The following is a 14,400-nucleotide window of genomic DNA, read 5'->3' as shown; positions in this document are numbered from 1 at the left end:
TGACTATAGGTCTGACAACTTCATTCGTTACTCCAGTCCCAACCCCCTCCTCCATCTCCAACCACTTTTTTCTTGACAACATCTGTGAGAGAGCAGACAGTAAGGATGAAACTGTTAAATACGGCAAATTCAAATTGACAAGACCCCAACAGCGACTTCATTCATGGATGATTTCAGTTAGTGTTACACATTTCACAGGAGTGACGAATAGCAATGGCTGCTTGTGGTCAGCTAAAGCCATCAGAAGAGGATTTTAAAACGGTATATTTCTTAAAAACACAAATATTTGGTCTTTACAACTGCTTATATATATGACTTAAAAAACACAAATATTTGGTCTTTACAATATATTATATATATATATATATATATATATATATATATATATATATATATATATATATATATATATATATATATATATATGTGTGTGTGTGTGTGTGTGTGTGTGTGTGTGTGTGTGTGTGTGTGTGTGTGTGCGCGCATTTGCGCAAGCACAGATTAAAGTTGAAGGACAAGAAGTAGAAAACGATGAACACCATTGTGGGAAATGACTTTCAAAGGCATTCATTCATCGTCAGTTGCTTGAGTGGGAAGCACTGTGAAGATCAAGTGCAGAGTAAGACCGGGTTCTTGGCATTAAGTCTGTTCTACTTTCGAAGAATTTAAACGTTGGGATCTTCCTTTCGTATTCTATTAACAAAAATCTTCAAAATAAAAAAGGGAGAACACTGTAAACGAGTAAAAAATGCGCCGAAGTTTCTTCGGCGCAATCGGGTTTTTTGTGGGCAACGTATAATGCTGTATGAGCCGCGGCCCGTGAAACTTTCAGCCACGGCCCGGTGGTAGCCTGTCCTGTAGCGTTGCCAGATGCACGATCATGGTTAACTTTAGCCTTAATTAAAATAAAAACTACTGAGGCTAGAAGGCTGCAATTTGGTATATTTGATGATTGGAGGGTGGATGATCAACATATCAATATGCAGCCCTCTTGCCTCAATAGTTTTTAAGATCTGAGGGCGGACAGAAAAAGTGCGGACGGACAGACAAAGCCATCTCAGTAGTTATCTTTTACAGAAAACTAAAAGGCGCACAAGTTAGCATGCGATTGACATATTCCACATATAGAGTTAAGCTGCTCAACAGAAAAAAATGAGTTTTTGCGTAGTTATATTTTCTATAGAATGATTTACCAGAAATTCTGAATCGCGTCATACATTTCAAGGGCTTAATTTTAGATAAAATCCACACAGGTTATACTAGAAAGTCTATTTGCCATTCCCAGAAAAATTTTTTGAGAAATATTGAATCGGTGGAAATTCCCAGGTTTATATTTTCATATAATTTTCAAGCAATTTATTCTGAGTTTTGCTGGACCAAAGATCAGTTGTGTTTTGCGGAGACACTTCAGTGTCCCCCTTATGGGGTTATTGCCGTCAGAGCACCTCATGCGATGCACTGTAGGCATTATTTTAGGTTCTTTGCAGCGTTTCTTCGGCCCCTAGCAGCAACCTTTTATTCCTATTACTTTACCTCCGTTCATATTCTCCTTCTTCCATCTTGCTTCCCACCCTCTCCTAACAAATGATTCATAATGCAAATGCAAGGTTTTCCTCCTGTTACACCTTTTAACCTTTTTTACTGTCAATTTCCGTTTCAGCGCTGAATGACCTCATAGGTACCAGCGTTTGGCCTTTGGCCTAAATTCTATATTCTATTCTGTATTCTACATCAGTGTGGTAGACAAATAAGATTATGTGCACTATCACTGTAAATTCACTCAGTGTATAATGATGATAATAATATTTTAGAATCGACGAGGCTACTCTTATATCTCCTCAGAGTTTTGCCACGTGTAATACTGGGAAAATTCACCCAAATTTCATCAATTTTCGGCTTAGCTGCTACGTTAACCTTGAACAATTAATTTTGAGACAATTAATAACAAAAACAATGAACTGACAAATACGAGGCCATACACGTGTAACAAGGAGAGAGAAACGAGCTGTGATTGTACATTCACAACAGAACTCAAGTTGTGGCGCTTTTCCCCCTCGTTTTGGGACCACTTGACGTGGTGAGGGGGCTCTTGAACCCCAGGAATCTGTTCCCGGGTTCAAGTCCAAGAGTCCCATATGCCATTGTATATTTGTTTGGATTAATCTTTGTGGAATTTTCCACTTTTACTAAAATTTATTGGACCTGATAAACAGGAAAAGATATCATAGTTGGGAATGGGTTTATATCCGAAGCTAAATAGTGAGAACTGTGGTGGGATAATCAACTCCCGATAATGTTCGGACCTGAGAGTTATCAGATTGATAGCTCAAAGGCGGAACTATTCTTTAGGGCCACGGGACCACTCTTGGCATTCTAGAGATAGAATCCAGCATTCTTGCCCATAATACGATTAGGGTGGGGATGATTGTATTCTTGTAATACTCGTGGTCCTAGCAAGCAGGTTTGGCTTACACTTGGGCCACTCTAATCGTATTGTGCCATCCCCTGTGGGGTAGGGTAGGGGGCGGACATTTGGGAGTCGGCTCTCACTTGTGCCATTAGTGGAAGAATAACCCCCATGAAAGGCTAATGATATCTTTTCAAAGTGTTCAGGTATATTTTTTTTTTCCTTTATTCGATCTTTATGAATAGTAACGTTAAAGAATCGAGTACCCCTGAGGCCTATGATGATACTGTTTTGGCACAGATGACGACCTCTGCACCCACCTTGGAGATTGAAAATTCTCCAAATGTTGATGACCCATGCGAGAAAAAGGATGTCCCTGTAAAAGGAGGACCTTGCATTGTTACATTGGAACCATTCTCCTTTGAGCCAGATGTTTCTGTGCCTGTGTCCCTTTCAAAAAAAGGAACAAAAAATAGTTCAAACTTTTCAACTGAGGGCCCTTTGGAGCCTAAAAGAATAAACAAAAGAAAATATAGACCAGACTCAACCTTGATTCACGTTGATTCCCTTTTTTGGAGAATCAAACGGGTCAAGGTTTTTGAATTTACAAGCCGACCAAGACATATCCTTACTAAAATTGGAAAATTACTTGCTGAACCGATGCCCATCACAAGAGATGAGCATAAGACAAATTAAAAAAAGGGAATGGCTGGTTGAAACAACAACGAGAATCCAGTCGGAAAATTATCAAAATATTAACAAAATTGAGAACATAAATATAAGCGCCACAAGGCATGATACCATGAACAGTGTACAAGGCACAGTGATATTACCAAATCTAGAAGAAGAAATACAGTGTACAAGGCACAGTGATATTACCAAATCTAGAAGAAGAAATACAGAACAAATCAATGTTTCTAGATTCATTACAGAAAAGATACAGCAATGTTGAAGACTGCGAACTATATGAGGTGCCAAGCAGGAAAGACAAAAATAAATCTATCAAAATAGCAAAAATAAAGTTCAGTGGCCAAACCTTGCCCTTGAAAATGAAAATACTTGGATTAAACAAGGAACTAAGACCTTATGTTCCCAAACCCATGCAATGCAAGAACTGTTGCAAATATGGCCATACAGCCATCAAATGCAGAAATTTTCCCAGATGTGCCTATTGCAGTTCGCAAGAACATAAAACACGCTGGGACTGTGGCCAACCAAAATGCATAAATTGTGGCCTAGAACATCATGCCCGATCTAAAACATGTGCATTCTATATTTACAATACCGAACTTAAATTACTACAAGAACGAACTGGAATGTCGATTAGGGAAGCAAAGCTAGAACTGAAAGTCAGAGGATTGAATGACCCAGCCAAGAAATTTAGGTATGCAGATACTTCAAAATCAAACAATACCCAAACTGAAGTGAATGGCAATAAAAATCAAGAAATATTACTAAAAAAAATACATGATCAAAAGAGCTCTGCAATGGAGATTTCATATAACAATGACAATATCACAGTTGACAATAGATTTACCAGAAATAGATACGAGTATTGACATAGAGAAAGACGAAGAATTAAAATCACAAGAATGTAATAAAATGGATAACACAACTCGGAAAAGGCAGTTAGATAAGACCCCACCTAATTCCACCAAACAAAGCTGTAAAAAGATAAATAACCCACCAATCTCACCAAAAGCTAAAGTTCAGAAACAGAACACTAAACCAAACATTCCACTGTCTCCCATAGTAACAATAATACCTTGGGAGCAGAATCACAAAGTTCAGGTGAAATGGAAAACCAACACACAGATAACTACGATGAAAGCAAAGAAATTCACCCATCACCAATTATAGGCACCACAAGAAAAACCAAGAAGGAACAACAAAAAGACACATGTGGTTGTAGTAAATGCTTTGTAGCAATGTGCCACAAAAATAATACTATAACTAAAGAAAGTCTAACCAACACCATAAGAAATTTCATGAGGTATAGGAATAAGGAAAAAACAAACATCAAATCTCATGAAGAAGGTTGCATGTGTATTGAACATTTAGAATATTACAAAGAAAAACATATCAGTGTTGTGGATAATATTCTAAAAAAAATCAAAATGGAAAAATTAAATCAAGAATCTATAATGCTTAATTTTGAAACAAAGGAAGATATATATATTATAATAAGAAATTCAATATGGATGAACTGGAATATGCTCTCTTGAACAGCAATGAATCTGCTCCTGGAGGTGATGATATTTGCTTTGAAATGATCTGCCACCTAGCACCTTCGGCAAAATCATACTTGTTGAAACTTTACAATCATTTATGGCTCAGAAACTTGTTTCTAGATGAATGGCGAAATGCCATAATAATTCCTATACCAAAGCCTGGAAGAGACCATAGTAATGTGAACAATTACAGACCAATATCTTTAACAAGTTGTCTATGCAAGTTGTTGGAGAAAATGGTAAATGCACGACTTACATGGCACATACGTGAAAATAAAATGTTAACTCCTTCCCAGTTTGGCTCACAACGTAATCGATCTACATTAGATTCTCTATCTAATAAGGAAGACCACATACGTAGAGGATTTGAAAGAAAGCAAATTACAGTAGCTGTCTTTTTTGACATCCAAAAGGCATACGACACTACATGGAGGTATGCAATATTAAAAACATTACATAAAAACATACGCGGCTATCTTCCTAAGTTTATTAAAAACTTTGACTGATCGCACTTTCCAAGTGAGAATAGATAATGTTTATTCCAAGACATTTCCACTTGAAAATGGAGTTCCACAAGGGAGTGTCCTTAGTGGTACTCTGTTTACATTGCAATTAATGATATCAGTAACATGCTACCGGTCGGAATTAAGAGTAACCTGTATATGGATGATTTTGCCATATGTTATACAGCATCACGCATAAAGCATGCAGAACGAATGATTAATAAAACGATAATAAAAATAGATGAATGGACCTCATCTGTAGGCTTTAGGTTATCCATAGAAAAAACTCAAGCTGTCGTGTTTTATAAAAATAAAAACTGGAAAAAAGGTGAAGAAATAGAATTGAAAATCAGAAACCTTATAATATACCAATTAACCAAACTGCAAAATTTTTAGGATTAATATTTGATGCACACTGAATTGGAAAGCCCATATAACTTACATAAAATCAAAATGCAAAAGGGCGCTAAGTCTAATTAAAAAACTATCACACACTAATTGGGGAGCTGATAGACATGCTCTTACCATACTGTATAAAGCAGCAGTGTTATCAATCATTGACTACGGAAGTGAAATATATGGTTCAGCATCAGAAGCAGCACTGAAAATATTAGATCCAATTCACAGTGAAGGACTAAGAATATGCACAGGAGCATTTAGATCCTCACCAGTCTCCTCAGTACAAGTCGAATGTAGCGAACTGCCACTGTTCCTCCATAGAGAGTTCATAACAATGAAAAGTGCATTAAGAATCAGGGCAAGTGATTCACCAACAAAAAATCTATTTGATCTAAGGGATGTATTTATAAACAATCATCCACCCCCTTTCCCAATTAGAGCCAATAGATTGTTTGAGTCACTGAACATAGATATGCAAGTACCTTCAAGAGTGAAGTTACCACCCCATTGGACTACGAATAAAATAAGGACTTGCACTCAGTTGAAATATTTATCAAAAAGTTCCTCATATACCCCAGAATACCATAGACAAAAAGCCATAGATCATATAAGACAAAAACATTCACGTTACGCAATTTATACAGATGGGTCTAAATCACAACATGGAATAGGATATGCAGCTATATCCCAGAACAAGTCATATCAGTTATCTTTGCCTAATAATGCTTCAGTCTTCACAGCAGAGTTGTGTGCAATCGCAGTAGCCATCAAAATTATAAAGCAATTATCATTCAATAACTTTGTTATTTTTAGCGACTCAAGAAGCGCTATAGAAGCCATTCAAGGTTACTACTCAAAAAATAATATTGTACAGGAAATTAAATATGAACTCCACAAATTGTATAATAATGTGGAAAAAATATTGAAATATGTTGGATCCCTGCCCATGTAGGGATCAAAGGAAATGAGGAAGCTGATAAAGCAGCTAAAGAAGCAGTCCGCATGGCAAGAGCAAATATAAAAATCTCAATTAGTGATTACATAACATATAAAAACAATCATTATAAATAAATGGCAAAATATATGGAACGAGGAACCCATAAATAATAAATTGAAACATAAAATCCAGCGTTGAAAAATGGAGCTCATCGTGTCAGAGAGAGACACACACACAAGTAAATCTGACGCGTCTGCGAATAGGCCATACTCGTTTGACACATTGACACTTGATGAACAGTCCACATGGCCCTCCTCCCGAATGCCCAGAATGCAAAGTGTTGATAACAGTCAAACATGTGGTGTGCGACTGTCCAAATTATAATCAACAGCGAGTATCAACCTTTTGAAATAAATCGATGGGGGAAATTTTATCAGAATCTTTTACATTTTCAGTCATCCCAATTTTAACTTTCATTAAGAACTGTAGGGCGTTGAACGGAAAAAAAAATTGTAATTCTGAATTTTAATTTTTAATTTTTATGAAATTTTATTTTATTCTTTTTAATCTTAATTTTTTTTTTTGTATGCAAGGAAACGAACGAATGTATTTATTGTATACATGCGTTTCAGAGTAAAGCATGTTAGTTATACAGTTTTTTCTTTTAAATTTCATTTTCATTTATTCATCATCATGCGAATGACCTGTTTGGTCCCAGTTCTAGGCCTGTGGCTTAGACCTGGTATTTCATCCTTATCCTTCGGGCCAGCCCTATGAGAGCTGATTAGTCAGCTCAGTGGTATGGTAAAACTATTTTAATAATATTGTGGCGCTTTTACTCCAAAACTTTCCGGATAAATCCAAGTTATTGCTAGTTATTACCCTGTTTGTCCACGATTCTTTAGTTGTTGGACAAATGGAGTTATCTGGGTGTCACTAAGACTGAACTTGGCTAAGTTGACAAAAAGAAAAGGGTATAAAAAATTTTTGTGCTGACCAAGAATTAACCCGCTTTGTGTCATTTTCTCACGCGTATTGGTGTTGTTTGCTCGATATATATATTTTTTTTAATTAAGGGGAGAAGGCTGCTTTGTCGTTGGATGCACAATTGGAATATCCTACAAGAAAACTTTCTCAAGATATCAGGGCAGAAGTTGCATCTGTAAGCCTGTAAGAGTTATCAGCCTCTCGTTTCAAGGACACCTGTTGTTGCCCACTGTAATGTAGAATCTGGTATTCATTCAGCGATAACCATAAATTAATATCACTGCTGAAACTATTATGTTCTAACAAAACATTGTTCAAGTTAGTAACAAGTTTATTCTTGAAACAAGTTGCTATTTTTGAAAGTCACACTAAACTCAAGGTCGTTTTCTTACTGTCATCCACTGTTGTTCGGACACACCTTATTCTGAAATTCCACATCAGTTTCTGAATGACATGTTATGATACGTGATTAATAACAACGTCAGTACGTTATGCGTTACCTTTGACGATAAAGATGTTTGCTGTCCTTGTGGTTCACTGTGAATGACAAGTTTTCTCAGTCCAGAGATACGATTGGGTTAATGCCAGTTTAACCCTGATCAGCTGTTATTACGAGACAGATTGGCAACTCCTATACCCTTCAGTGTCGGAACCGTCGCTCAGTGAGATTTGCTTCATATGGTGGTTTCTGTTGGTGGTATCAATTCTAGGTAGGAGTTACATTGAATATAGGAATGAATATAGGAACGGGTTGAATGTCTGCAACGTCCAAAATTCCTCATGAGCGCAGTATCAAGAGGAATCTAACGAAAGCGATAGGCAACTTCAGTGAGCAGGGTTGTTGGTAGAGGTATGCGAGAGACCAATTTTATCTTCAATAGGCAGGGCCATTTGTCTTGAAATTTATTTGGATTTGGTGCACTCCCTTCCTGTTCCTTCCCTTGTGTTTGGATGCACATCCATATCTCTTTTTACTGCAGCCGGGGTAAATCTCTCTCTTTCTCTCCACAGCATGTAACTCTGTCATTGTACCCAGTGACCTCTCTCTCTCTCTCTCTCTCTCTCTCTCTCTCTCTCTCTCTCTCTCTCTCTCTCCACAACATATAAATTCGTCATTGTACCATGTAACATCTCTCTCTCTCTCTCTCTCTCTCTCTCTCTCTCCACACCATATAAATCTGTCATTGTACCCTGTGTCCCTGTCTTCCTCCTTAGCTCTCTTCCCCATTTACATATTGTATCTAGATAATAAATTCTCCTTGTATGTCTCTGTGCCTCTCTTGTACTAAAGACATTTTATAGTATCATTACATGATTCTTCTTGTTGCATATATGTGTTCACCCATAATTAATGTACAGGCCTTCGTTTGTGTGTACAGTCGCTCCAGCACAGTGGCAACTGTGGTGATGTGTGATAAACAAATCACGTGTTAATGTGATTTATAAACACACACACACACACACACACACATATATATATATATATATATATATATATATATATATATATATATATATATATATATATATATATATATATATATATTATCACTTGCCAATCATAGAATTCAAAATTTTACCTCACTTTCAGGAAGAACCATTTTTGAGAGTTTTTCTTCTCAGTCTTGGAATTAAAAAGAGCAGTATTCAGTACAGTGATTTATTTGATATCTACACACATTTTATTTTAATTTTTTACAAAATGGATAATCCTAAGTGATCAAGGTATTTTTGCGGAACACAGCGTTTTATGGACTTAAGGGACAACACAAAGTTTCAGAGGTTCAAAGTTAGTGTTCTACACATTTAGTGTTTATATACTGTAATATTTCAGTTACGCTAACTTTAAATAACTCTTGCGCAAAATATACAAGTTATCTACGCCTAAGTGGAACTGGAGCAAGAAAACTAATATGTGAAGATAATGAATTTAAAACAAGCTTGGACACATTTCTCTGCTTTGCTCTGCATGTCATTTGCCCCCAAGTCTATGGGAGAGTCTAAACTCTTTAGGTACTCTCTGAGACATTCTAAGGATAGGAATTAAATTAAAAAAGAAAGCTGAAGTTACAGTAGATTCATATAGATCTGACACGGAGGGTACCTTGAACGCTTCAGCAGCTAAGTTTCAGAATATGCTTGACTAAGAAACAAAACTAAGATACACTAAGAGGCGTAAGATAGAGTGAAGACCATTTTTCTTTGGGCACACCACGTGGAATTCATTTAGTAAAAAATGTGAAACTGCAGTAACGTAAAACGTAATGTCAACAATGCAGGTACGCATGAACTCCGGGAGGGTGTCTTTCACGCGGAACAGTCTTCCGATTGTAAGAGGGTTATTAAAAGTAAATCTGAAGTCAGCATACGGATACAGATGGCTCAAGAGTGACAATAATTTTCCTTTGATTAGGACAGAATCGTTAGTGAAGGGTAGAGAAACATACATTATCTTTTTGGGAACGGTGCAGACTACAGATTTTGGCTTAAAAATACTGTCTAAAAATTCTTTAACGATTTTATTGAGCATGTTAAAGGGATAGCAGTTATTCTTAAAATACGTCTCTAAAAACTGGACTTCCAGGTGAAAGTTATTCCAGTTGGAGCAAAGGGAAAAGGCTCGATGAATCAGAGTCCTACACGAATTAGCCTTGAAAACAAGGGGACAATGACTAAAAAAGTTTAACTCAAGGCCGCTTACAACTCACCTAATTTCGAAATGGCTAAGTACCTTGTTCCCCTTTTCAGTTATATCACGAGTAACCGTTTTATCAGAAGAATACGTTAAAGTAAGAACTGGAAGTAGTGCATTAAATTGTTTTTTTTTTTTTTTAGGAAAAAGGAGTCCTACAAGGCAGTGTACTCAGTGTCATTGTCAAATCTTTAACTAGAAGTATTAACATATTAACTAAAAGTATTAACATAATGGAGGCTGCATTTTCACCAGTTAGAGGCGCCTTGTTTATTGATAACTTGGCAATGTGATACACTGATTATGACTCAGTATCCACATGCAGACATTTACTAAAGTCTGTGAGCGCAGTAAGAAAATTACTAGGGGCTCATTTTGTCAATATTTTTGAATTATTGGCAAGCATCAGAAGTTTATGTCAGGGGAACGTTCCCAAAACAGAAATTTCGCATGAGGTTGGTTGATTTTTTTTAGTATCTTGCTGTAGTGTGACAAATAATAGTGTTTGTTACTTTTCGCTTTTGCAAATATTTCCACTTAGGGTTTGATTACGTACAAAAGAAAGCAAAGCCCCGTACTAATGGAATTGCAGCAACTTATATATTGGTGCTCAGACACATGGACAATGATTACTGATGAGAGTTTTGTACAGCATGAGATCCGGGCACTCGTTAGGGTAATGAGATTTGAAAGTCAGACAAGGACAACACCTACAATGGCACAAGTAGATCCCACATACATCTTTAACTGGAATCATATAATGAGAGCGGTCTCAGTTTGTGTGTGTGTATGTTTTTTTTTCTTCAGCTCAGGCTATGTATAATAAGCACCAGTGACTTTTGAAATGCCGATTTTGTACAAACCAGCTGGAAAATGGGATATTTATATAAAAGTGCATGGATTTTAGATACTTTGAAGAGGATGGTGCTAATGTTTTCCAAAGAATTATTCTTTATAGCCTTGTAAAAATCCTTTAGTAATATGACTTCAGCATTTTTCTCTAAAACGAAATCCTTTACTAATATGACTTCATTATTTTTGTCTAAAACCATGAAATTTTTTAGCTGTTTTCATGTGCATCTTCAAGGGCAGTGCAGGGTGCTGCACGAACTGCAAGTGCATTATGGTCCTCTGGCTTGCTTTTAATATAGAAACAAAGCTTTAGTATTACCAGCATCATCTCTCATCATCTCCAGAAATAATTCTCAAGAAAGCATTGCACATTCATGTAGCCTCCCGGATCCTTTTACTGAGTCCATCAGCAATGCTGCTTCATGCACTCCCATTTTCAGTTACGTTTCTTTACTAGAAATTGCCAAAGAAAGAATAATCGTGTTTTCAATTGAAGTCTGTGCGTTCATAGAATTAAAAGTACAGAAGTGAGGATAATTGATGTCTATATTTATTAAAGGTGGACCTGAATAAATCCCATTTGTGTTTTTGTTATATCTAAAATTAATGGTCCAGTTGCGAAAGTAATTTGTAATTTTAGTTTTTTTGTTGTATGAGCTGTTAAGCTAATATATTTGTGGAGTAAGGTGTCATGTTTTATGCTTAGAAAAGAACTGCTTTTAGTAATTTTGGTGGGTGTTTTCAGAATCTAGTACCATAATAAACTGCAAAATATATTCAAGTTATGATGGTCGTACCTATGAGCAGGAAACTGCAAAGAAAGTGTGTTTTGTTAAAAGAGCAGTAAAAAGATATATGACATCTGTTATTATCATTTGGATGAGTGAAGGCACTTTTTCGCAAATACGTCATTAGTTACTGTAGAGCATAAACTTCAGGTTGTCAAAACTTGTGATTTGATAACAAAATTGTATAATTATACTGCTCTCTCATATAAGAATTTCTTAGGTTTATCGCCAGACACTGAATCACCGCATAGAATTTGTTAGAAGTATTGTTAACTTCAGTTACTGTCCAAGATTATAATTTAAAACTGAATTACTGAAAAGAATCTCGTAGTGGTTTAGTTGTCCTTTACAGTGGAATCATCATAGTCAAAGATTTAATCATGAAAATCTTTTAGTAGCTCAGCCGTAGATGTTGCCATTGCCCAGGGATTTACCCTTAGATGTTTCTTATCTCAAATTTAACCCTAGAGGTTGAACATCGTACCCCTAGGAGCTGCGTCAGCTCAACGCCTTACTCATAGTTGTTGCCCTAGCTCAAGGTCTCATAAGTACAGAAGCCTATCAGACAGAGGAGTTGATAATCCCCCTAGTGGTGCGTCGCTGTGTTCTCGCTGTGCATCATAAGATCATGGGCTTTATAGACCATCGCTGGACGGAACCTCGGCTGGAACTTCTATGGCGTCCCTTCTTTTGCCCCCTGAGGTCATCCCAGGAGGAGTCACGGCGCTAGGCTATGGATTTGCTCTGGGCGAGTCGTCTCATGTCTTCCTCTGCCTCCTTAAGTTGCTCGTAGTGCTCCCTGGCGTGGCGGAGTGGAACCACAAGTGCCTCTTCCACCTGTTGAAGCAGAAAGAGGCATTATTGAGCTCTCTTCTGTGGCTCTTTTCTTCGACAGAGAAAGGTCGTAAGGCTAGCCAAAACAAGAGGGGTCTTCACTCACCTGTGGAAAAAGCTGCGATATATCCTCGAAGAGAGGGATGAGAACGAATTTGATGAAGCTTATTTGGGCTGATGCCTTCGTCACCTTGTCTCTATCCATGAATGGGGCCACGGGGAGACCCTCTTGTTTTTCGGTCTCTGCCTGCAAACAAACAGCTATATATGCATTCATATACAAATATTGACGACAACATCTTTACTGCAGAATTTATTTTTGAGTTCCGTTTCTTGGTCTCCCCCGGATGGAACAAAACTTTGGAATAAACCTTGAAGTTTGATTATATTTAGATAATGGCAACAGATGAATCTCAGGGATAAGAACACGGCGAGAAAGGAAATGAATTACAGTTTGGCATACACTGCTGGTTTGTGAAAGGTATTTCATCTAATGTCTGAATACGGTAGCTACATCTTTTTGCATTTACCAGAGAGTAAATGGATTTAGGCCTGACCTATATAGAGGGCTCCATCGCCATATGTAAATGGGTACAATCATTATATTTTCTTGAGTAAATTTTATGGAAGTTCATTCACCAAAATTTAAATTATTTATTAATTACATTTTAAATTTCAGGTGAGTTGTGCACTATCTAAAGGGCTGTAGATAAAGTTATTGAGATTGATGCTTTTGTGAGTATTATTGTCGTCTTGTTAATGTACGTAGAGTAGATGATATTAAAAGATTTTAGAATTGACAGAAGTCATCTTTAATCGTTTGATAGTGAATCTACGATGTGCGGTCATTTTTTTCACCATATTGCAACCACAGTGCGCATTTTGACATTTTTATAGATATAAAAATATTTCAGGCCTTTAATTATGTTAATAATCAGTTAATAATATGGAAGTGGGCCATATTACTATTGTCAGGCAAGGAACCCTTACTGAATTGCTCTCACGAGCTCAGTTTGCGTGGCCTTGGCGTGTTTTTTAAGGCCACGGACTTCTTTTTATTCAAGAATTTTGTCGCCAGTGCCTTTGTTGTGTTTTCACGGAAATCCTTTGATAACTGTTTAGTTATTAGCCCAGTTCTGTTGGGCGTGATTGTGGTATACTCATTTTCGTCATGTATTTGTAGCGTCTTTTAATGTGCAATTTGTAAAGTTGGTGATGTGGAAAAATTACTGAAGAACAGTCCCTCCTTCAAGTGTATGATTTTATAACTTTGGTCTGTACTTATCAGAAATGGTTAAGTTTATATTTTTAGTTTTTTTTTACATTTGCGATTTTCCCTTATTGAATAATGTTAAACACGTTTACAATCAATGTGTTAGAAAGATATTCTCCTAGCGGCCAGTGAAGAATTAGAGGGATTTATTTCTGGTGATAGAAATTAATTTCTCGTCATAATGTGGTTCGGATTCCACAATAAGCTGTAGGTCCCGTTGCTAGGTAACCAGTTGGTTCTTAGCCACGTAAAATAAATCTGATCCTTCGGGCAAGCCCTAGGAGAGCTGTTATTAACCAGCTCAGTGGTCTGGTTAAACTAAGATATACTTATAAAGAAACTCAGATTTATTATTATTTTTACAATCAATGTGTCATAAAGAAATTCAGATTAGTTATTATTATTATTATTATTATTATTATTATTATTATTATTATTATTATTATTATTATTGGGAAAAAAAGTTGCAAGATGAAATGAAGCCCAGTAAATTTATT

The 14,400-nt window shown here is 36.6% G+C and overlaps 2 protein-coding genes and 1 long non-coding RNA gene across 4 annotated transcripts in view; 1 reads left to right on the top strand and 2 right to left on the bottom strand.

Moving 5' to 3' along the window:
- LOC136844911 (long-chain-fatty-acid--CoA ligase ACSBG2-like) overlaps positions 1-8,132 on the bottom strand; it is a 227,558-nt gene extending 219,426 nt beyond the window's left edge. The window contains exon 1 of the mRNA XM_067114238.1: positions 7,965-8,132. The gene's annotated coding sequence lies outside the window, so the exon portion shown is untranslated. The remainder of the gene's footprint in view (positions 1-7,964) is intronic.
- The window catches only part of LOC136844912 (uncharacterized), a 511,857-nt gene that overhangs the window by 332,914 nt on the left and 164,543 nt on the right, over positions 1-14,400 (top strand). The gene's annotated exons all lie outside the window — the stretch shown is intronic.
- The window catches only part of LOC136844549 (high affinity cGMP-specific 3',5'-cyclic phosphodiesterase 9A-like), a 31,166-nt gene continuing 26,735 nt past the window's right edge, over positions 9,970-14,400 (bottom strand). The window contains 2 exon segments of the mRNA XM_067113832.1: positions 9,970-12,633; positions 12,737-12,877. Of these exon segments, the coding sequence (XP_066969933.1) occupies positions 12,523-12,633; positions 12,737-12,877 (252 nt within the window). The 3' untranslated portion in view covers positions 9,970-12,522.

This window comes from Macrobrachium rosenbergii, chromosome 13 (genome assembly GCF_040412425.1).
Source record: "Macrobrachium rosenbergii isolate ZJJX-2024 chromosome 13, ASM4041242v1, whole genome shotgun sequence".
Classification (NCBI taxonomy): domain Eukaryota; kingdom Metazoa; phylum Arthropoda; class Malacostraca; order Decapoda; family Palaemonidae; genus Macrobrachium; species Macrobrachium rosenbergii.
The sequence above is the reverse complement of the archived record's forward strand: the minus strand, read 5'-3'. Positions and strand labels throughout refer to the sequence as shown.